The sequence below is a fragment of the Engraulis encrasicolus genome, chromosome 10, assembly GCF_034702125.1.
Source record: "Engraulis encrasicolus isolate BLACKSEA-1 chromosome 10, IST_EnEncr_1.0, whole genome shotgun sequence".
NCBI classification, from domain to species: Eukaryota; Metazoa; Chordata; class Actinopteri; order Clupeiformes; family Engraulidae; genus Engraulis; species Engraulis encrasicolus.
In genome coordinates this window covers 50,590,024-50,615,032 of record NC_085866.1, presented here as the reverse complement: position 1 = coordinate 50,615,032, position 25,009 = coordinate 50,590,024, and the positions used below count along the sequence as shown (strand labels likewise).

The following is a 25,009-nucleotide window of genomic DNA, read 5'->3' as shown; positions in this document are numbered from 1 at the left end:
GTGGGTGTGTGTGTGTGTGTGTGTGTCCATGTTGAAGTTGAACTACTGTATAAAACCTATGCTTACTGGTATGATAATGCTGTGTTGATGTTCATGTACTTACAGTATGATGATTGGCCTGAACCCCTGACTTTTGCTGTGTCTGTTTGTGTCTGGTCTGTGTGTGTGTGTGTGTGTGTGTGTGTGTGTGTGTGTGTGTGTGTGTGTGTGTGTGTGTGTGTGTGTGTGTGTGTGTGTGTGTGTGTGTGTGTGTGTGTGTGTGTGTGTGTGTGTGTGTGTGTGTGTGTGTGTGTGTGTGTAATGTTACAGCGCTGTCTTTGAAAAGTTCACCTCCGCTAGTCTTCTTCATGGCTGAGAAACCGTTCATGGCAACGACATGACATATCATTGTAAAGAGGTGGATCCAGGCTTTTCATCAGTATGGCACTTACCTGTATGCTGAAGAATGGCTGAGAAAATTGATTGCCATGGTTCTATTACTGGCACAGCTATACTGTAGTCCGAAAAGCAGACGATTATGAAACTACTCTCTGTTGATATGTTTCTCGCCGAGACAGGAACACTCAAATAGGATATATAGTGCATACCGTTGGAAAGGGCACAATGAGATATTTCCAATGGTACCACACACTCTTCAATACACTGAAGTGATGTCTACAGAAACTCACTTGCTGAGGGCAAGAGAGACTCCTCTGCCCTAAGGGCATATTGTTACCTTTGCCCTGGGACACAGAGGACCGAGGACAGGAGAGACTTGCACTTACCTGAGGGAAGCATGTTACCTCTGCCCTGAGAGAAAGAGAGACTCAACTTCTCTGAGGACATGAAAAACTCCTCTGCCCTGAGGGCAGAATGTTACCTTGCTTTGCCCTGGGAGAAGGTCAAGGAAAAATCCATCTCCCCTGAGGACTGGACAGACACCTCTGCCATGACAGCAGGAAAGATTCCTCTTCTCCGAAAACATAGAGACTCCACTACCCTGATAACGTAAAAATGTAGCCTAGTAAACCGGCGCCACCCGAATTTCCGTCTGCGAGTGGTCTGGCCTCGCGTCGTTTGAGTGGTTTGCCAGGCTTGCCAAGACCAATCACAACGCAGAGATTTGTTTTGTTTTGAATCAAAGCGGGCAGGGTTTTGAGGGAGTGACGACGAAGCTCGCAACGTTGGGAAAGCACATCAACGTGAAAGATAGCGTTGATTGGTCAGAACGCCGACCTATAGGCACAGGCACGGTTTGAAAGACAACAGGTTGTTCTCATCAACAATCTTCGGATGTATCGTTCATCGGGGCCAGACTAAATTACATATCCAGTCTCATATTTAGGCTGGTTTATCAGGCTAGTAAAAATGTAAATTCTGTCCTGGGGGCAGCAGACTCCGTAGATCTGAGACCAGAGAGCATCCTCTGCCCTGAGACCAGCAGAAATTCACCTGCTATGAGGGAGAGTCTCCTCTGCCCTGAGGGCAAAATGTTACCTCTGCCCTGAAGCAAGGAGAGACTCAACTTCCCTCATGACGGGACAAACGCTTCTGAGGGCAGAATGTTACCAGGGATTAAGAGATTCACCTGTCCGAAGGGCAGGAAAGACTCCTCTGCAATGAGACCATAGAGCCTCTTCTGTCACAGGACACCCAACTGCTAATGCTAATGCAAATTACTATAGGCTACTAATGCTAGGCAATACCAACAATTTTCACTATGGAAGACCAAGATACAACTGCACATAGCATAATCCTCAACAAAAACTGAACACAATGGAAGATCACATACAGTAAACAGCTGGCTATTTTCCCTGTCTTTGAGCAGATGATCCAGAATGCGGCGGCACGGTTGATATTCAATCAACCCAAAAGGACCCATGTCCTCTATTTATTGAGTTGTACTGGTTACCGATCGCCGCCCGGATCAAGCACAAGGCATTGACCCTTGCCTACAAAACCATCACAGGAACGGCCCCAGCTTATCTGAAGGACCTACTAACGCCTTATGTTACTGGAAGAGAACTGCGCTCATCCGTCTGTGTTCTGCCATCCAGTCGCTCTAGGTACTCCCAGTCAAGATTGTTCTCCGTTGTGGTACCCAAGTGGTGGAACAGTCTCCCAGAGGCAGCAAGACTAAGCACATCTCTTGCAGCCTTCAAGAAACAACTAAAAACATTCCTCTTTCGAGAGAATCTACTAGACTAATGCTTGAACTGGCCTTGCCCCAGGGCAGACTCCTGACATGATGTTTAGTTTAGTTTAGTTTGTGAGTGTGTGTTTGTACTCGTTATTTACTCTTTATTAAAAAAAAAACTAACCCCTCTTTGCAACTGCACTTGTTGTTCTGTATATCTCCTGTGCACTTTGTATTTGCTTGTGATGTTGGCTTGATTATGTCCTCTTTTTGAAAGTCGCTTTGGTTAAAATGCGTCTGCTAAATGCGATGCAATGTAATGTAATGTAATGTAATGAGCATTTCATGTGAACAACAAGAAAAATTTCACAACAATACATGCGCTCCAATCAACGACAACCTTGAGTGCATGCCAAGCTGAACTGGACACAGATGTTCAGGACAGTAATCAGCCGACCTACAATCCTCCAGTTCTCATACAGGGCTTAGGATCTAATGGGGTTTAGGTGTAATACGTTCTGCTACCATGGGAGTTCTGTTACCAGATATACCAAATTGCCATCAGAAAGACATCACAGTTTAAAGGTGTGTCAGACAAGCTCCTCTGCAGTGTTACTGTTGGTCTTTTTTTCTTGACAAAATCTTGACTTAAGCCATAAACCATCGCCCCTGTGTAATCTTTTGAAGTCAACAATGCAACAGTCAACACTTTTTTTCCCCTGTCATAGGGACATATCCTAGTTGTTATATTGTTTCCCTGTGTATGCTGTCGTGCTATCACAACTGTTTGAGTTTGCTCTGTGCTGTTCCCACCACTAGGTGGCAGGTTGTATCATTTCAGTTGTGAAAAGTGAACTCTGTCTCATGAATGTGAACTCCTTAACCCACTAGATAGAACCCTTGATATTCCGGGGTATCAACAAGGGCAGACAAACTGGATTGTGAAAGTGAAAGCCCTGTCAGATATTTTTTCTACTTATGCTCTTGTATGTCATAAATTAGGCCATCAACCTGATTGAATGGGTGGGATAACAATTAGGATCAGGTGGTTTGTTTAATTGGCTGAAGCAATGTGGTAGGGTTTTTAGAAGCCGTTACACATGTTTTTTTGTGTGTTTTGGTCTGTTGTTGACACCTAAACAGTTTTAAAAGTCTACTTTTAAAACTTCAGTTTCAAAAACTATCTATTTTAGCAGTCTAAAATGCACCTGTCACAATCTCATTTATATTTTATTCACATGTCATGTTATGCACATGTCATGTGTATAAATGGACAGAAAATATCTGTGTTCAAAAATATGTGTAAAACAACATCTTACTTTCTGAACCTGCATATCTGCTCCTGGGTATCAAGCACATGTATCTTTTTTCTTACCTTATATCACTTTATACATTTGGGAATATTATAATGAAATATACCATTATAAATAAAGCACTCCTGTCTCTTTCTCTCTCTGTCTGTCTCTCATGCATGTGTGTTTTTCAATAAGAATGTCACTGAAACAGTTATTAGCCACGTTTGTCTCAGTGCATTTCTGTGCAGTCTGCGCAACGCGCATGCGGAATCCAAAATTACAATGCATTCTGGTTAGAAAATTCTAACCAGAATGTAATGAAATGGCAAAGTGTGCAGAGTAGACTGCACAGAAATGTGCCGTCATGAACGTGGCTGTTGTGAGGGAATTTGTTAATTATTTGATCTATGTACAGCAAAGAGGATGTACTGGATGGGAATGGGGAAAAACATTCCTTAATGCATGAATTAATCAGCAGTTCACAGCCACTACCCAAAGCGAGCAATATGCATGTAATTAAACGTAAACCAAGTAAACATTTCACAACAATGAGCTGCTTTTGGATTGAAACGATGCATTCTGTACAGCACACAAATGTCTGAGGCAAAATTGCTCACAGTGCTGTATTAAACATACAGACACAGAGAAAGAATGTACAGAACATACAGAGAGCATAGAAGAAGGACTGAGGGATGGGAGGGTTTTTGGGGGGTCAAGACTCAGAAGTGTCGGAAAGGCCCACAACAGGTCACAGGTTCCTGTCAAAGGGTCATAGGTCACAGTTGGGTCATTAAGATGGAATGACAGCCAGCTGCTGAGAATGATGTAACAAACAGCTTCTTGTGTTCTGTTCTACAACTTTCCCAGGTTCCACTCACAGGTTGATGTATTGTTGTGCGTGTGCGCTTTGTCCCAAATGGACTAAACAGACACTTTGTTTACGTAAAGGCAAGGTAGGATCGAAAACTATTCCCTTGCTGCCTATCAGGCTTTCCTGAGAGGCAGGGCCACTGACAGCTTTCGCTGGGCTCAGGACAAAACCATTTGAAAGGGCCCCTCCGTTAATACATACGATGTAATGAGGACTGGATTGCCCCTCTCCCTGAGCCCGGGACAACTGACCCCCCACTCCCTGTCGGCAAACCTGCTGTGGGGCTTCGTGGAGCCTTTTCCACGGCCGTGGTGTTGACAGCAAGAGGAGCGGGAAGCGTATTGGGCGTCACCTTTCAAGCTGCCAGTGAGTTTGCACGCCTGAACTGCGCTGAGGAGCTGAGGAGGAATGCTGTGGAGTGGGAGAGAGCTGGAAAATTAAAGTAATGATCATCACTCTGTAGGGAAATGAGCAGAGGAGGAAAAAAGGCCTAACAATGACTTTTGGAGACAAAGTCGGCCAGGCTCATCTCTATGTTTATTTAAACGTGGTTGAGCATCTTTTTCTGGAGTATGGTGTGTGTGTGGGGGGGGGGGTGACTTTGAGTGTGCACATGTCTTGGGATGCACCCAAGTGTGTACTTCTTTGCATAACTCTGTATTACTTGAGCTCTGCTCCCTTGCCCCTGATGCACCCTGACTTGGCTTGGCGTGGCTGGCGAGTGTTTGTGTGTGTGTGTGCGTACATGTGTGCGTGCGTGCGTGTGTGCATGCATTTGTGCGCGTGTGCATCCGTGCATGTGTGTGTGTTCAGATCCGGCTGGTCTAAGCACGATCCTGCACACTGGTCTGGTCCAGACTAACACACCCTGTAGTGCAGCATGGAGGGAGCTGAAATGCAGTGCAGCCAGCTCCTGGAGCTGATGGGCCTGCTGGCTGGAGACTCTCGCCCAGGGAGGCCGGGGTATATCCACTTTATTACTGCCACAGCAGGCCAAATGGAGGGGGAGTCTCTACTTCATATAAAATGGACAGCACATTCTGTACCATGGTTTATGAAGCAGTTGAACATTTGGTGTTAACATCTGCAGTCGTGGACATTTCTGTTCAATTATATTCGATTCAATTATATTCTGTTTTATTCTATTCTAATCTATTCTATTCTATTCTATTCTATTCTATTCTATTCTATTCTATTCTATTCTATTCTATTCTATTCTATTCTCTGTCTTATTCAAAAGTGCATTTTGAGGAAAATGCAGCTGGAAAAGAAAAATAAATGAATGATTTTGGTGACTTCGTTACGTTTTCAGACACATTCATCTTATGAGACAAAAAAAGCTATACAGATATGAAGATGAAATAAACAGCATGGGCATACGATGTTCTTGAGAGGTTTGTTAGGAAGGGAGTCATTCTAGTCTCCATAAGCTTCTGAGAGGTACTGAAGGATAATGCCACTGTTTTGCTACGGTCGCTGATGCCACTGTTGCAACTGGTGGCCCATGGCATCATCACACCTGAATTTCCCCCCTGGGATCAATAAAGTTACTCTACTCTACTCTACTCTACATTGCATCGAAACAACTAAGTGCAATCTCAATCTATGTGGTGTTGCCAATGTGTAACTAAACAACATACAGTAGATGCAACATCCTCACAGATAAAAGCTGACAGTAGAAGCTCTTACACAATGCCTGGTGTAAATGCAAATTATACTTACTGGAACATGTACAGACACATGGCCTTTTGGCTATTTTGCATATTCTGCAACCAAACCAAACATACAAAACAGACAAATAGGGTTGTTAAACAGGCAAATACACTACAACTGTCTGTTCTGGAGTTAGGAATTGGCCTTCGAATCTCAAGGTTGCAGGTTTGAATCTCATATCACTCATGGATTAAGTACCTTTAAAGTGATACCGTCCCATTTTTGGAAAAAAGCTTATTTTACACGTCCCCTTGAGTTAAATAATAGGGTTTTTACCGTTCTCCTGTACTTTCAACCATTCCCTGGTTATGGCAGTGCAAATTGTACCTCCAAGCTAGCAGTTAACAATGAGTCCTATGAGACCAGCTGGCGGCTAACTGGTCTCATAGGACTCAATGTTAACTGCTAGCTTGATGGTAAAATTTGCACTGCCATACCCAGAGAACGGTTCAAAGTATAGGAGAACGGTAAATCCCTATTATTCAACTCAAGGGGACGTGTAAAATAAGCTTATTTTCAAAAATGGGGCAGTATCACTTTGAGCAAGGTATTGTATGTCATTTTGCTCCAGAATGTAAAACCATTACCCTGCATCTAAGTAACTGTAAGTCATCTTGGATCAAAGCATCAGCTCAGAGTAATGTAAATGAANAAAATTCATCAGTACTGCATGGTACTGTCCCGATGTACTGCTCCCTTGGGCCGGCTGCCCCCTTGCACGGATGAGGCATAAATGAAATTTTGTTGTGTGTAGTTTGCAGTGTTCCGTTGTGTGCTGTGGAGTGCTGTGTCACAATGACAAAGGGAGTTGGAGTTTTTGTTGGAGTGTAATCCACAGCACAGAGCCAAGTGGCCCCGTTCACCTCAGTGGCCATTGCCAGTGTTGCCAGATGTGTCTGATCAAATCCAGCCCAAAAGGTTCTCAAAAACCGCCAAAATGCGCTAAATTCTGCCCAATTTCAACAAATCGCATTGATTTCTATGGACACACAACTGCAGAAAAAAATGCCAAATGGTCAAATTTTCCCGTTTTTACCCGCAGACGGCCATCCGCCCAATCTGGCAACACTGATCATTGCCACTAGAGCAAAACTATGCAACTTTTGGTATGCTTTTCTTGCGAGGCTCTCCCCAAAGGCCAGTATTAAATGTTCATTGTCAAATGTCCACCAGCCGAGACTGAAGAAGGAAATCAAATGCTGCTCTAGACAGACATTGTTTTATACTAGGCACTCGCTCTCAGCAGGTCAAATTGAAAAGTGTTTAGTAGGACAGTGCTCCAGTGCTGCCAGGTGGTGCAGTCTGTGTGTGTGTGTGTGTGTGCGTGCGTGCGTGTGTGTGTGTGTGTGTGTGTGTGTGTGTGTGTGTGCGCGCACGTGTAATGTGCTTGAGTGTGCGTAATGGTGTCTGTCTGCTGCATGTGTTTTTGTGTGTGTGTGTGTGTGTGTGTGTGTGTGTGTGTGTGTGTGTGTGTGTGTGTGTGTGTGTGTGCATGCGTAATGGCTTGAGGTGTGTGTGTGTGTGTGTGTGTGTGTGTGTGTGTGTGTGTGTGTGTGTGCACATGCGTAATGGCTTGAGTGTGCGTAATGGTGTGTCTACTGCATGTGTGAGTGTTGTGTGTGTTTGTGTATGTGTATATGTGTAATGTGTGTGTATGTGTAGTGTGTGTGTGTGTGCGTATGTGTATGAGTAATGTGTGTGTGCGTGTGAGTGTGTGTGTGCGTATGCGTATGTGTATGTGTAATGTGTGTGTGTGTGAGTGTGTGTATTTGTGTAGTGTGTGTGTTCGTATGTGTATTGTGTGTGTGTGCGTGTGCGTGTGTGTTTGAGTGTGCGCGTGCGTGCCTGTGCGTGTGCGTGTGCGTGTGTGTGTGTGTGCGTGTGTGTGTGTGTGTGTTGGCACGGGGGGAGAGACCCAGACAGTGATTTCATGTGAGGTGGGTTTGCTTCTGGCAGTGCTGTCTGGAGCACATCCTCTGGAGCCTGACCCACTTCATCTGTCTCCGGGGCCCAGAGTCCATCCATCGGCACGGCCGCCAGCTCTTTCCATCCACACCAGTGGCCAAACAAGGGCCCTCCTCTCCTCCGTCCTTCTGTCCATCCTTCCTCTCCTCCATCTCTCCATCCTTCCTGTCTTCCATCTGTCTCCCTCTTTTCATTCCTTCTGTTTTCCTTCTGTCCATCACCTCATCTCCCTCCATCACTCAATCTCCATCTCTCTCCACCCCTCCTGTCCTCCTTCCCTCCATCTCTCTCCATCTCTCCTGTCCTCCGTCTCTCCACCTCTCTCCATCCCCCTCTGTACCTCCATCCCTCTGCTGTCCTCTTTAAGGGTCCAGTATGCAACATTTCCCTTCCATTCTTGAAAACCTTCCAGGAAACAGAGGTGACACCACAATACCAATACATGTTGTGAGGCTATCATGCCATAGAGAAAATATAAAAGGAGAAGCTATATCCCTGATTAAAGATTGTGCATGAATAGAGGTTGACCTGCATTTACAGTAGTGTTTCTCAACGGGGGCTACAGCACCCCGGGTGTTGAGAGGGAGACAGCTGTGAGGGGTGGCGCTCAGTTGCAAATGGGGTACAGTAATCTATTTTTTTTTAATACTGATTGGGACGTTGCAGGCTTATGATGAGGTCAAGGGGGCGGCAAATGAACACTCAATGACAGTGGAACAAATTCAGAAAAAATAAACTTTTGTGAATTAAAGTAGAATGTTCTTGCCACCAGAATAAGATAGGAAGACTACAGCCACAATCTTTGTTCTTCACAACACTGATCATCAGACACTGGAAAGCGTAAGCACTCAACGTAGAAGTCATAAATAGTAGAACGGATGAACATGTGGACTGCCATTGTTGGCTAGCTTGGGAATTTCTTCTGCTAATGATATAATGACACATAATATACATCTATTTTTAACAAAACCACCAAACTGAGATTTATTTACTGTTACTGTAATCACCCCATTCCTCAGAGAGCATTAACTTCACATCTGTCACTGAAGTATTTAAGTGTAAAAAATAATAAAAGAGTAAGGCAGTAGTCGGTTGTAGTCAGTTGTACAGCATAACATTCGTGTGGAACATGGTGTTCTGCACATCATGTATGCTTCCAGCCTGTGCACTTTTCAAACACCCTGTTTAGTGTGTGCCGTATGTGTGTGTATGTGTGTATAGGAGAGAGAGAGACAGAGAGAGAAAGAGAGAGAGTGAGAGAGAGACATAGTCAGAGACAGAGAGAGAGAGAGACACAGACAGTGTGAAAGACTGAGGGAAAGAGAAAGAAAGCACTGTAAATTCCAGAAGACAGCCACTCAGCACTTCATGGGGTTCCCGTAAACGAGTGGCACAGGACTGGACAGTGCTTAGCGGGAAGCCACCCCTCAAGGCAAATTTGTTTTTCCCGCCGCCAAAGCAAATCTAAACCTTTGCCATCATGGACGACAGTAGAGCTCAGCAGCAGAAGCGGTGCATGGCCAAGGGAGCAGCAGGAGTTGGAGGTTTTGCTGAGTACCGTCCCTCAGCAGGGCTGAAAATGTAGTTGTTAGCAGTTAGCAACTTTGGTAGTTGCCAATGGGAAATTGCATTGCAACCAACAAAGTAGCTAACATAGTTAGCAACTACGCTTCCTAGAAATGCACCCCTGCACTGCTAAAACACAGTTCCGGCCACTTTTGGTGTGGACCAGCCCCTCACACGGACCCTGCTGTTTTTCTACAATGTCATGATTGGCTAGTCAATCAGTTTGTATTAAAGATGGTTCAGTGGGCTGCCCCATCGAAATGGTGGGCCAATCTGCGAGGGAAAAAAAACAGAATCTGACCCTGAGGACTGTCGGCCCACCGGGAAAAAGTCTTGTATGCCAGGTCACCAGTTCAGGCCTGTCCCTCAGACATAGTTAGCATAGCATAGTTAGCATAGCATAGTTAGCTTGACCTCTCTCCTTCTCTGGGCACGGCGCCCAGACACTTGTTTATTTCATACTCTCATAATCTCCAACTCTGAATCTCATCTCTCTTGTTTCCAGTTTATTCCCTCTCTCTGTGTCTCACATCTTCCACCGCCTCTCTGCCATGACTGTAAGCCCCAACAATGCCGAAACACATGCAACACCTTCAGAGTCTCTTAATCAGCTGGATAATGTTGGGAGGTTTTACCTCTCATTTAAAAAGATGTAATACCAATGAATGCGATGGTTTTGGGATGTCAAATGAGTGAGCGTTTCACATTATGCTCCACTCTGTGAAGATTATGACCCATAAGTGAATGGATTCAATTTGGGAAATGGTTCAGCCAGTCAGAGTGCTTTGTTTGTAAATGTGCTATATAAATAAGTAAGGGTTAACGTTCGGCGAGAAGGTCGCTACCGTGGAATAGCAGCACGACAGAGAGAATCTTTAGACCCCGACGCGGAGCGGAGGGGTCTTGTTCTCTCTGAAGTGCTGCTATTCCACAAAGCGACCGACTCGCCGAAAGTTAACCCGCTTATTATATGGATATACTTAAATGATTCTCACATGGCGGGGACATTTCTTTAGGCCTATTTAATGTTAAGTCTATTATAGTTTTTAATGTCAAAAGATTGTTGCTGCGCAAAACAAAACAGAGCCGTTGTGGAACACCGCTAGGCAACAGCTAGGTAGCCAGGACAACAGGTGTTGTCTATCACAGCAGCTGATTAGAGTCTTGCTGAAAAGTCGCTTTAGCAGTGAAAAGTCTTGTTGCCATTGACAGCGGTCTGTTATAGACCAACCCGTCCGTTATCGAAAAATAACAGACGTGCGAACGTTGGGGAGCCCCGTTGAAATGAATGGAGCATTCGACCGATGACGTCACACCATATAATAAGTAAGGGTTAACGTTCGGCGAGAAGGTCGCTATTCCACAAAGCGACCGACTCGCCGAAAGTTAACCCGCTTATTATATGGATATACTCAAATGATTCACACATGGCGGGGACATTTCTTTAGGCCTATTTAATGTTAAGTCTATTATAGTTTTTAATGTCAAAAGATTGTTGCTGCGCAAAAACAAAACAGTGCCGTTGTGGAACACAGCTAGGCAACAGCTAGGTAGCCAGGACAACACGTGTTGTCTATCACAGCAGCTGATTAGTCTTATTGAAAAGTCGCTTTAGCAGTGAAAAGTCTTGTTGCCATTGACAGCGGTCTGTTATAGACCAACCCGTCCGTTATCGAAAAATAACAGACGTGCGAACGTTGGGGAGCCTCGTTGAAATGAATGGAGCATTCGACTGATGACGTCACACCATATAATAAAGTGTAATAACCTTACTAGGTTTTACTGCGGTATCATGTCCTTTATATGACCAAACTCATAACTATGTGGCAGTTCTGACATGAGTGTGCTTGTTGCTAAATATAAGCCCTTGACTTCAAAAGTGTTCATTCATTTTACCACTATGACCTCTAGAGTACCGGCCATTAAACTGACAATCACTGCTGAGGCTATGTTGACTGATATTATGTCATAGGCACGTAGGAAGACCAAAGACTGTGGAACGTGGCAAAATGGCTCACTTCAATGTACCTCATAGGTATGAAGTGTGCTCTGATTCACCATTTCCATTTTGGTCAACTGACCACAACAGTCCACAACTTGAGCTTACATGGTACCTATGGTATAATAATTACACCTTTTACTTGAACATTGTAATTTTTTTCTGCCAGCAATCCATATAGCCCCTATTGATCTAGTTTAGTGTCTTTGCTCATGACTGAGCAAGTCCCATCATAGCTAACTGACATCCAGTCACTGGAGCTGGAAACTGATATGGCTTAAAGGGACACTGTGTGAGATTTGTAGTTGTGAGTCCATGCTAGCCATCCACAAATGCTACCTTTTTCATGAATACTTACCACCACCAGTGTCCCTTTAACAAAAAACAAGATTTTTGAGCGCCCCCCTCTAAATTATGGGTCAGCCCTTAAGAAAATGCAAAAAAACCAACAGCATTGCCCCTTTGGACCATTGGCTCACCAGGAAATGACCTGTATGCCATATCACCAGTCCAGGCCCAAGAGTGTGTGTAGATACAAACAGGTACGCATCCAGAAATGTTGGGCCCCATGAAAAATTTGAATTTTGGGCCCCCTTAAGGGCCCCTGTCAGTGCCCTATGGCCCTTGGAATTTGTAACACCTTTCCCCCCGTAGCGGCACCCATGGATACAAATACAAGAAGCTGGAAGTGACCTAGTGACTATAATATCAATCTCACATCCTACAGTGAGACAGTATATCATCCTTAGTGCTTCCTGCCCTAGACTAGCTGCAAATCACTTGGGCAGAACATTTCCTAGCTCACTACGTAGGTTTGTGTGTTCACCTTTAGCCTTTGGCCCAGATGAGGTCAGTGTGTGACCTACTTGCTTTTGTGGTCTCTTCGGTGACGACTCCCATCTCGGTAGCTGGCAGTAAATTAAAGTCTGGCAAGAATGACACTGCTCAGCCAAGACAAAGTGGGACAAACCAAATCTATGCTGCTATATGTCTGGCGAAGTGCTGGTGTGTTCTAGTGTGTGTGTGTGTGACTGTGTGACTGTGTGTGTGTGTGTGTGTGTGTGTGTGTGTGTGTGTGTGTGTGTGTGTGTGTGTGTGTGTGTGTGTGTGTGTGTGTGTGTGTGTGTGTGTGTGTGTGTGTGTGTGTGTTCGAGGCGGTGGTGAATGTGTGTTTGCGTTTCTGGCTGTCTGGCTGTCTACTTATCTTCATTGTAGGGATAAACATCTTATGGTGATATTACTTCAAAAAAACATTTGTGAACCTTTTTTTTCTTCCACTACATCTAGCTTTTTCCTTTTATCAGTCAGAATGCTGGCATGCGCTGTTCAGTTAAGTTAACTGTATCTCTTGACATCTGTTCCTGTCATGATCCCAGATGCCCACCATGAGAGCACATGCTCTTCTGGTCTCCAACAAGACCTGGACCACCTTCACACAACTGCTGTCTGCCTGCCTGCCTGTCTGGAGGAGGATGCATGAAGAGATGATGTGTATAGCATCCGTAATGATAATGTGGATAGCATGGTCACCACCGGTTTCCGCTGGCCTAGTGTGTGAGAACTGCAGTGTCCACCAGCCTGGCTGGATATCAAAGATTTTTGGCTGGATTTTTTCTTAGAGTCTCTCTCTTTCTCTCCATCGGCTTCCCTGCACACACATGCATGCACGCACGGAGACACACACACACACATGCACGCACGTACACAGTACACACACACACACACACACACACACACACACACACACACACACACACACGCACGCACGCACGCACGCACGCACGTACACCACCCCCATGGCTGGCCTGTCCTCCAGTGGGAGGCTGCCAAAGGGGTGCAAAGGGGTCCCGAGGGAGCAGCTGATGGAGCTCCAGTGGGGATTGGATACATATCCTCTGCATTTCCTCTCCTGTCTGGGTGGGTGGGGGCCTGACTTTTGTTTGTGCTGCTTAGAGTTAGATTGAATTAGAGTTAGAGTATACTTTACTGTCCTGCAGGGGGAAATTTGTCTTGTGCTTCAACAATCACTGCAAAACATATAGTACTCAATCACATACCCATACAACATACTGTAACATAGAGAACACAAGAAACATACAAAACATAGAAAGCCCAGGTGGCCCTGAGGTGTTGCAGTGTCCACTCCTCGAAATCTGGACTGGACCACTAGTCTCAGGGTTGCATTCCTTTAGGTCCGTTATTACTCACTACTATTAGCATGTAAGCTGTGACTGGTTCAATCAAGCGTTCAATCAAGCACAGGAAAAACACATCCCACAATGCACTTTTTTCTCTGTTGTCTGAACTTTGGCCGTCATTGTTTCCCGCAGTCATTGATTTCTTTTTCATGTGCTTAGAGGTACACTGTGCAGGAATTGGCCAAACAAGGTACTGCAACTATGCTGCTCATTGAAACTGGGCTACCTATTGCCAAATTTGATATTTACATGGAAGTTTACAAAGTAATATTTTTTAGTATGGCATTTTTGCAGCTAAAAATGGCATTTCTGGAAATTCTAAATGGCGGACAACGAAGAAGATCCCCCTTTTCGTGTATGAAAAGTGCAATTTTTCCAGTCATAATGGATAGGCTACTTAGAATTTGATGGTGGTGGTAAGTATTCATGAAAAAGGTAACATTAGTGAATGTGTCGCATGCATTCTGGAAATAAACAACTAAAAATCTTACACAGTGTACCTTTAAAGACTCAGATGGGTTTGCTTTCTATGTAGCATACGATATGATTAAGAGGGAAAGGACAAAGTAGAAATCTTAAGCTCATTCACTTATCTCTGAAAGACTTTGCTACAATTGCATAGAGGTTTCCCCAGAATTTCCAGGGGTATTTGGCGTTGGATGTCGGGGTGAGGGTCGTTGGGGGTGGGGTTGTATTTGTTTAGTGGACAGACTTCCAATCTCGGCAGAGCTGGTCTGTCTGGGGTCGAAAAACAGCCCGGGCCCAAAAACCAAACCCTCACACCCTCACACCCACAGCATCAGCGCTGGACTCTGTCAGCCCACCGGTAAATGCCCTGTATGTCACATTACCAGCCCTGAATCGGGGAGACAAAGGCTGTGCTCCTCCCACCAGAGCTAGTTGGCACATGTACCCTCTGGGCACAGCTGGATCCCAAATTCGGCTGCTGGACCACAAAAAAATAGCAAACGCGCAAGGTCCACAAAAGCCAAGTGGTTAGACACACTTGCATGGCCTCCACCACAAGTGCGCACTCTCCGGTTTACACTGTATGTGTTACCTCGGCCAACAATACCATACCGACATGAATGATAGCCCTCCCATCTCTTAGTAAAATACTTATGGGGCAGTGCAGCTCAATTTTCCCCATCTGTGTTGAGGACATTCAATCACTAAAGGTGCCTCCTCTCCTCTCGCCAGGGCATCCCCACTCACTGGAGGTCGAATTCGACAAGAGTGACTCAGTACCGTCCCATGTGTGTATGAAACTTACTTAATGTAAGGACTATATGAACAATGGCATATGGTACATACCGAGTGGTCTGTTTCTCATCTTCATATGAGTAAGTCACATGTAGGTAACATTCCGCCTGCAGTAAAATACTTATATTGCGACATATAATTACACATATGTCTTTATGGATATGTGTGTTCAGTCATATATCGACCTACTTCAAAAAAGACCAATGTCTTATGTTTACCTCATATAGGACTTACTAAGCCATTTCATTGCTTTGCAAGTTTCATGTTTCTTTTTGTTATATGGTGTTGTTCTGTTGAGTTGTGGTTTGGGGTTATAGGCTAAATCTCCATATGGGCTGGGTCTATACGTTTTTTTCTGTGGTTAGGCATTTTCATATGAGATGGCTCTGTTCTATTCATTTCTGCTGTGGTCAGGCCTTTTCACATGGGGAGGTTCTGGACCACGTTTCTCGAAAAACGTGGCTAAACAGTTAGCAACTTAGTAGGTTGCCTATGGGAAATTGCATTGCAATCAATGAAGTTGCTAACTTATGTCTCTTTTCCACTGCCAGTTTTCTGGTAGGCCTACAGCTCAACACAGCGCGACTTGGATGCCACTTTTTGCTTTAAGATTGAGCTGTGTCATGCCAATTCGAAACGCAAAATGTGGCGGCCGAGTCGCACTTCGTCTGGCTGCAGGCCTACCAGAAAACCAGCAGTGGAAAAGAGGCACTAGTTAGCAACGGCACTGTGGAGAAACACACCGCTGACTGACTGTTGGGTTATGCTGGGATGCATGGGATTGTGCTGCCGCTGCTGAGTGTTGATGTGAAGCTTGACTGGTGTTAAAGTAAGCACAGCCACCTCCACTCGGCAGCTCTCCTCACCAAGTCCTGGCCAAGCATAAACTCAATACTGCAGTGCAGCGGATTGATTGTATGCTTTGTCTGTAAGTTTTCAGTAGCTATGGCGATTATAACATTTTTTTTTTTACAGTTTCACCACTTTATTTTTGTTGTGCAGTTGTAAAGTGTCAGTGTTGCTCTCTTCTGCCCTGAGAACTATAAAACGTTGAAAAGCTAAGACTTTCAAGGCGTGTGGGCCCAAACAAAACTGTTTGTTAGTATTGTCATTGCTGTAAATAGATCATTTTTGCACTGGAGGGTGTATGAATCATTGCAAAGATGACTCAATGTGGATTGTCTCCAGATGTATGGCATATTTCTCCAACGTACTTTGCAAATGTACCTTTTAACTTGTGTGTGCGAGCGTTCACGCATGCGTGCTTGCGCGCGCTCACGCGCGTGTGTGTGTCTGTGTGTGTGTGTGTGTGTGTGTGTGTGTGTGTGTGTGTGTGTGTGTGTGTGTGTGTGTGTGTGTGTGTGTGTGTGTGTGTGTGTGTGTGTGTGTGTGTGTGTGTATGTCCGTGTGTGTTATGGCTGGCCCTCATCCTCATTCCCCCCCTGGAGTGTTTGCATACAGTATGAAATCCTCAAGTTTACTCGTTCCAAGGATGCTGCATATTTAATTTCTTGAGTCCACCCAGTCCCTTGTCTCTTCAGCATCTGTAATCATACATTGCATCTGAAAACAACTATGACACTAATTGAGATTACCAACAGTAACAGTATCTTAGACAACATGTAATTTGTTGAAACGCTTACATTGCACTTCAGGCAAACACCACACATCATGGGATTCAATTGACCGTCTTTTTTGTAGCCCCACACCGCTCTGCCAGTAGAAAGCATTTTGAAAAAGAAGTTACTCCCTTAGTACTGCAATACTACAACATTACACAGTCTTTAGTAGGCTGATATACTGGTCATTGCCATTTTGATGGCAACATACAGGTGCCGTGTCTTACAGTAACACATCATTGTTTTACCACATCATTATTTTTCTTCATTGTAAGGGCCACTACTAGCCCCTGGAAAAGATCACGTTTCTGTTCAAAATTTTACAGTTGCTCTACAAAAAGTTGCATAAGATATTTACATTTTAAGGGGGGGTTCATGTCATACTTCACATGAAATTGCACAACATAACTTTTTAATTCTAACTTTTAATTTCCAAGGATGGTAGTAAAATGTGTCTGTTACCAGCTAGTCCATCACTCACCTTGAATTTACAAAATGTTCTGTCCTTATTATGCACATTATGTGCCCATAGGCTCTTTGTTGGCTACCAAATGTTCCTACACCTACCCTGCGGGTTGCCCCCATGCTGGGCGACACAGTTTACCTTGGCCCCGGCCTTGGCACGATGAGGGCTCGGGATGTTAGGCCTACACATGGCGTCACTGCAGAGAGTGTCTTCCAGGAATTTGTAACAGCTGGGGCTGAATGCCAGATCGGGGGTGACTTCATGGTTTGGCCCTGGTTGAATACACTCGCTGATCTGCTTTTTCTCCTATGTCAACCCCCCACGTTTTTAATTCTCTCTCTCTCTCTCTCTCTCTCTCTCTCTCTCTCTCTCTCTCTCTCTCTCTCTCTCTCTCTCTCTCTCTCTCTCTCTCTCTCTCTCTCTCTCTTTGTGTGTGCATGTGTTTAACAACTGAACAACAGCCATAGCAACCGTTTATCAAAAAAAGGCTATGGTCAGTTATTTTCAGCATTCAAGACTAATTTATTAACACTTTAATGTGATGACTTCACTCATTTCCTCATCCCTCCTCCTGAACAACAACATTGATTGATCTCCTCTAGTTGCAGATGTGCAGTTGAGACGTTAAACCACTTTTGTGGCAAGCCAGTTGTGTCTGTACCTGTAATTTGACTTTGGTTACATGTGTCTTTCGAAGTAAAACAAATTCAAGAAAGAAACAGGAAACAAGATGAACAGAGGGAGGACAGGTCACATAAATCATCCAGTGAACCGAGAAACATCTTCACTGTGGGGAGGGGAGAAGGAGAGGAGAGGCAGAGAGATAAAGTCAGCAGTGATTGGACAAGTGATGGTGAGTGTGAGAGAGTTAGAGAGAGAGAGAGAGAGAAAGAGAGAGAGAGAGAGAGAGAGAGAGAGAGAGAGAGAGAGAGAGAGAGAGACAGACGGAGAGAGAGAGAGAGAGACGGAGAGAGAGAGAGAGAGAGAGAGAGAGAGAGAAGATAGTGCTTCTGGTCCAAAAGAAAGGAGGAGGAGAAGTGAGAGAGAAGGATACTATTGTTTGGATGAGAGAGAACACACACACACACACACACACACACACACACACACACACACACAGAGAGAGAGAGAGAGAGAGAGAGAGAGAGAGAGGAGAGAGAGAGAGAGAGAGAGAGAGAGAGAGAGAGAGAGAGAGAGAGAGAGAGAGAGAGAGAGAGAGAGAGGTGTCTGTACGTCAGCGTGGCGGTGCGACCTGGTCCTGTTAAAGGCGTCTTCCACAGATGTCAGAGGGCTTGTTTGCAGAGGTCAGTGTTTCAGTGAGGATCCTCTGCTGCCGCACCGCAACGCGCCGCACCGACCGCCAGGGTAAAACTCACACTGCTGATGAAGGTATGTACCGCCACCACTCTACTGTACGGTACTCTCTTGCTCTCTTGCTTTCCCCATTCATTCACTTCTTGGCATGCCCATATCAACTGTAGTTCAAAAGTTTTTGTTTTTTTTACAAAATATTGTTCACGTTGTGCATCAAATCATCTAGGGCAAAATATAGTTATGAGATCATTGGGGGTTAATTCTGCACCAGTTCTAATTTGTATGCAAGTGCCTGGTCATTGAAAATATCTAAGTTTGCAAATTGCAGTTGATTTGAAGCAGATGTTGTAGCATGTGGAAGCTGAAATGGTTTGAATTGTTCCATCTTGTTATTTTGCACATTTTCTCATGCTTCTTTTATTGATTATATATCAGGAATCATTGGTTAAATGTTTGATGATTGAATGTAATAAATAAAGTATTCTGTGAAATAAGGCCTACTGTGGGTGTATGGAAAAGTGATTTGTGTATCTTTGATACTCATATGAAACAAATGTGATTGGTAACCGACTGTACATGTGTTTGATTGAGGAGCAAGGGAATATGCATCAATGTATCAATATCCATCATTGAGTGTTTTAAATGTGATACATCCACAGGAATAAAGATAGAGTATGGAACTATTTATTTTGGCTCTTCTGGCTTTTTTATTTTTTATTTTAATTACAGTGATTCACTGACTCTCTCTCTCTCTCTCTCTCTCTCTCTCTCTCTCTCTCTCTCTCTCTCTCTCTCTCTCTCTCTCTCTCTCTCTCTCTCTCTCTCTCTCTCTCTCCCTCTCCCCTTCCCTCCCACCCTCTTCCTTTCTTGTACCCTGCTTGTCTAACACAGACGCACACACTCACACATTTACAGAGAGAGAGAGTGAAAAAGAGAGGGAATTCCTTCTTTTCCCACCTCTATCCTCTCTGACCCCTGGTCTCCATCTCCTCCTCCTCCTCCTCCTCCTCCTCCTCCTCCTCCTCCTCCTCCTCTCCGCCAGCTCAGTCCCTCCCCCTCCCCCGCCTTCTCTGCACTTCTGTGAGGAGTGTGTGCCTTGCTGCAGCTGCTGCTTTCCTCTTCCCTAGACGGATGCAAGTCATGCCCGCCCCTCTCGCATCACACCTCCTCTTTGCTGCCATCTGGTGGGCAACTGCAGTCTCAACAGCCGCCGCGCTACCAACCAACAGCACCCTAGTGCCGAGTAGTAGCAGTCGTGGTCCTTCACCCAGCATAAGTCTCGACGGTGAGGAGGAGTTGCGGTCTGCTAATGTGATGGGTGTAGCGGTGGGCGTCTCTGTGCCCCGCGTGAGGCGCCGACGGGCCATCTCGGCCAGAGACATGGCAGCCCTGCTGGAGTACCACAACCGCGTGCGCTCACAAGTCTCCCCAACAGCCGCCAACATGGAGTACATGGTGAGAGACCAGGGTGTGTGTGTGTGTGTGTGTGTGTGTGTGTGTGTGTGTGTGTGTGTGTGTGTGTGTGTGTGTGTGTGTGTGTGTGTGTGTGTGTGTGTGTGTGTGTGTGTGTGTGTGTGTGTGTGTGTGTGTGTGTGTGTGTGTGTGTGTGTGTGTGTGTGTGTGTGTGTGTATGGGTGCTTGTGTGTGGTAAGTTCACAATAAAATATGCTGCATAATGTTTGTGCTTTGTGTATTACTGCATTATTATATGACTAAATTCAAATTGAAGAGTATAATAGGCCCTACAGTATATTGTATTAGTCATCTCTGTGTGTGCTTGTCTGCGTGCGTGTGTCCTGTTATTGCTACACATGTGGGGAACAAATTATGGTCCCCATTAATCGATTTGTGTTGGGTTTTTTTATATAACTAATACAAATAACATTGTTTAGGGATGGTCAATGGGAGGTCCCCTTTAGGATAGAAATTGAAAAGTATGCTGTGTGTGTGTGTGTGTGTGTGTGTGTGTGTGTGTGTGTGTGTGTGTGTGTGTGTGTGTGTGTGTGTGTGTGTGTGTGTGTGTGTGTGTGTGTGTGTGTGTGTGTGTGTGTGTGTTAGTGTGTGTGTGTGTGTGTTAGTGTGTGTGTGTTAGTGTGTGTGTGTGTGTGTGTGTGTGTGTGCGCGTGGGCGTGCGTGCGTGCGCGCGTGTGTCTTCTCAGGTTTGGGATGAGAGTTTAGCCCGGTCGGCTGAGTCGTGGGCCTCCCTGTGCATCTGGGACCATGGCCCCCCACACCTCATGAAGCACACCGGCCAGAACCTCTCCATCAACTCTGGCGGGTGAGGCTTCCTTTTCCTAACCTGCTTCTCACGCAGATGGATGTTTCGAGCTCACGAAGTTGAGCGAAAATGCACGAGGAAGAGAGAGAGCGTGAGAACCAGGCTATCCTTTTCTGGCCTTGCCATTTGAAAGTCAAAGAAAAGTGAAAGCCCAACTGGGTAACTTCAACTCCCACTGTCATTGTGATACAGCATTCCACAGCACACAAGTGTACACTAGACACAAAGAACTTGCATTTACTTCACCCGTGCAAGGGAGAAGCCCCCAATGCCCCCCCCCCCCCCCCAAGGGAGCAGTGCAGCAGGACGGTACCATGCTCAGGGTACCTCAGTCATGGAGGAAGATGGGGGAGAGCACTGGTTAATTACTCCCCACACTAACCTGGCGGGTCGGGAGTCGAACCAGCAACCTTTGGGCTACAAGTCTTCGACTTATGTTTATTGATCCCAGAGGGAAATTAGGGTAATTGCTGTCACCATGTGTGGCACCCCAAAAACAAGTCTGATGCCCTAACCACTTATCCATGACTGCCCTAGATTTATAGATGGTTATAGACGAAACCGATCAGCAGACATATTCCCTCCTCTCTCATGGAAACATTTCAAAAGCATGAAGAAGAGAAAAACACTTAGCGAGGTACCATCCCCCAAGGTAAACTATACAGGTATGACAACGTTAAATGAAAGGTAACAAAGAAGCTGTCAAAAACGGCAGTCAAGGGGTCAAACATTTACTCAGCTTACATTGTAGAGCCCACAAATACACACATCATCTGTTATGATGAAATGATAGAAGGCAAATACGTGTGACAAAAGGGAAACAGGCCATTCGATATTAACCAACATGGGTGTCTAGGTATGCTTAAGTGACTCATGCACAAGGGTTAATATTGTATGCAGCAGGTTTAGTGATGAACCAGGTAAGGTAGGTAGGGCAGTCATGGATAAGCGGTTAGGGCGTCAGACTTAGAACAACAAAGGTTGCCAGTTCGACTGCCGACCCGCCAAGTTGGTGGGGGGGAGTAATTAACCAGTGCTCTCCCCCATCCTCCTCCATGACTGAGCTACCCTGAGCATGGTACTGTCCCGCCACACTGCTCAGGGCTGCCCCCTTGCACGAGTGAGGCATAAATGCAATTTCGTTGTGTGCAGTGAACACTTGTGTGCTGTGTCACAATGACAAGGGGAGTTGGAGTTTCCCAGTTGGGCTTAAACCAGAGATAGTCCTGGACTCTTCCACCGCACTAGCATGTTTATAACTATCTTGTAGTTTGGAATAATGTTCGTAAGTATAACAAACTGTTATGTATGAGTTACCTCATATTAGTATGATTATTGAAGTTGCATTCAAATCAACATTTCTCACAGGACTGCTGTAATATAATGTGGTGATAAGGTGATGGAGCGGTAACGTTTGATGGTGCTCGTGCAGGTATCGCTCGGTCATTGATCTGGTGCGTTCATGGCATGATGAGAAGAACGCCTTCTCCTACCCCAACTACTGCACTGGTTCAGTGTGCTCGCACTACACACAGGTGGGACAATCGCTCTCACAGAGAGCTTAACACACACACATGTGCGCACACACACACACACACACACGCACACACACACACACACACACACACACACACACACACACACACACACACACACACACACACCAGGGCTTGACACTGGCACCTCTCAACCAGCCAAATGCTGGTAAAACTTGGCTGTGGCTAGTAACAATTACAGTGCCACTAGCCAATTTGGCGGGTAGCTTGACATATCAGAATAGCATATATTCTGCATTTTACGCCTTGAGCATCAGTTGTTTCTTTGAGTACAAGAAAAAGATCCGTTACTCAGTTTCTATTTGTTTAATTTATTTCCATGTAGAAAGCTATGCACTCAGCTGCTTGCTTCTTCTGAGGTTAGATGAACAGTGTCATGATGAAGAAAAAAAAACAATATCAAATTTGTGGCTAGTAGAATAGCTGGATGGCTAGTGACTCAGGAAAACCACTAGCCACATGGCAGGCAAGCGAAAAAGTTAGTGTAAAGCCCTGGCACACACACACACACACACACACACACACACACACACACACACACACACACACACACACACACACACACACACACACACACACACACACACACACACAGGGCTGACAGCTTTGGCTGGGCCCAGGACAAAAATATCTGAAAGGGCAACAAACCCAATACATATAATGTAAAGAGGATCCAATGCTGGGCCCTCTCTCTCCCTGGGCCCGGGACCTCTTTGTCCGAACCCCCCATACCCTATCGGCTTTCCTAAACACACACACACACACACACACACACACACACACACGCACACACACACACACACACACACACACACACACACACACACACACACACACACACACACACACACACACACACACACACACACACACAGAACCTTCCCAGCATCCTTCTGTGTTAAGTGACTGTGTGTGTGATTTGTTCTGTGTTGCCAGATGGTGTGGGCCAGTACCAGCAGGATGGGCTGTGCCATCAACAAGTGCTCCAACATGTACGTGTTTGGCAGCACCTGGCAACAAGCAGTCATATTAGTATGCAACTACTCCATTAAGTAAGTTCTGGATTCATTACTTCATTAATTAGACTTTAAAATGCTTATAATGCATGTTTATATGTGGTCTTTAACTGCCCCAGTGGTCCATTTGAACAGCAAGCATTTTTACACAAGCTACTACAAACAACACTTGATTTTTTTGTCTGTGTCATACAGCACTTCTTTTACAGTGCAATCTCACAACACTTCCGGTTGTTCCAGTTCCAGTTATATTACTCTAGTATAGAACCGGGATGGGCAACTGGAGGCCCGGGGCCCACATGTGGCCCTCCTCCTCACTCAGTCCAGCCCGTACATAAAACATATGTTTTTTACACCACTAGTGAATAAGTTGATTGAAATTCTACTGTTGGCTGATAGAGAACACTCCTATTCCTGTAGGAGTAAGGACAGTCAGTGACCATCTGACTGCCCCTCGCACTCTGCGATTTGCTGTCAGATCCGTATTCATGTGGCCCTCTGATTGTGGAGATGGAAAAATGTGGCCCTCCTCATCATGAAAGTTAGTCTAGAATGTTGAAAAAAAACATTTGTAAAAATATAATATATATAGGAAAGGTAAAGGGGCTTAATATGCCTTAAAACATTGATTGTGGTATTCATATAATGGAGGACATTGCATCGTCATGATATGAGTCCTATTTATATCGTTGTATTGCATTTCTTCCACAGAGGTAACTGGGTGGGAGAGGCTCCTTACAAACGGGGCAAGCCGTGCTCCGCCTGTCCGTCAAGCTACGGAGGGACGTGTTCCAGAAACCAGTGCTCCACCCGCTCCATACGTCATGTCCAATCATCACGCGCCACCACGCGGACACGCTCATCCTCCTCCTCTTCCTTGTCCTCTTCCTCTTCATCCTCTGCATCATCCTCCTCCTCTTTGTCTTCCTACTCCAGGTTCAAAAAGTACAAGTCGTGGTACAATTGAGGAAATGCTATTAGCTCTCCGATGTATTCATAGATCAAGAGTTGAGGAGAGGTGTTACTCTGTGCTGCAACACACCACTACTGCCCACAAGAAAAGAAAAAAAAACAACTTACATGCCTATACAAGTTTTAGAAAATCTCAAGAAATGGGCCACTTTCATAGTATGGTAGGATAGGGACATATCCTACCATACTATGAAATACACATTCCACGTACAATGTTTTCATTGTTTAAGTATATCAAATATGAATGTATGACTTACTTCTGGTTATATGAGGAAATTTAAGAATGGGACACTTTGATGTGCCCCATAAGAATGGTATAAGCCGTATATGAAGTGAGTATTACATGTATCTTTACCATTCGGGTGACTAATCCATTGGCAGCCTTGTTTTGTCCTGGTGCTGAAATCAACCAAAATGCCTTATCGTATTATCATACCCTGGAAACATTGGTCTGCCAACTGACTTGTTCAGTGTTTTCTCCTTGTATCGCTACATCCCTGTCATTATGTGATATCAAGGTCCTTCAGTGTATAAGTGTAAGATTTTTTTTTGTGAGTACACCTTTTGATATGTTCCCATTTTTTATTTTTTAAATAATGTATTGAAGAAAGAGTTTTTTACCTACCGTAGGAGGTTGCATGGCTGTTCTTTGAGATGAATGTTATATAGAAATGGACTTGAAAAAGTGTGTGTGTGTGTGTGTGTGTGCGTGCGTGCGTGCGTGCGTGCGTGCGTGCGTGCGTGCTTGCGTGCGTGCGTGCGTGTGTGTGTGTGTGTGTGTGTGTGTTGTGTGTGTGTGTGT

General features: G+C 45.0%; 1 protein-coding gene across 1 annotated transcript; it reads left to right on the top strand.

Moving 5' to 3' along the window:
- Positions 1–9,440: 9,440 nt before the first annotated feature.
- Positions 9,441–24,202, top strand: r3hdml (R3H domain containing-like). Its single transcript, XM_063209488.1, has 9 exons — positions 9,441–9,514; positions 10,032–10,083; positions 18,352–18,460; positions 19,491–19,840; positions 20,545–20,663; positions 22,096–22,198; positions 23,156–23,271; positions 23,947–24,084; positions 24,172–24,202. The coding sequence occupies exons 1-9, from the start codon at positions 9,441–9,443 to the stop codon at positions 24,200–24,202; spliced, it is 1,092 nt and encodes a 363-aa protein (XP_063065558.1).
- The last annotated feature ends 807 nt before the right edge of the window (positions 24,203–25,009 follow it).

Coding starts and splice junctions, on each gene's coding strand:
- r3hdml (XM_063209488.1), top strand. CDS start 9,441: ATGGACGACAGTAGAGCTCAGCAGCAGAAGCGGTGCATGGCCAAGGGA. Junction 9,515..10,031: donor GGAGTTGGAGGTTTTGCTGA/GTACCGTCCCTC, acceptor TCTTGTTTCCAG/TTTATTCCCTCTCTCTGTGT. Junction 18,461..19,490: donor AACTCACACTGCTGATGAAG/GTATGTACCGCC, acceptor GCCTTGCTGCAG/CTGCTGCTTTCCTCTTCCCT.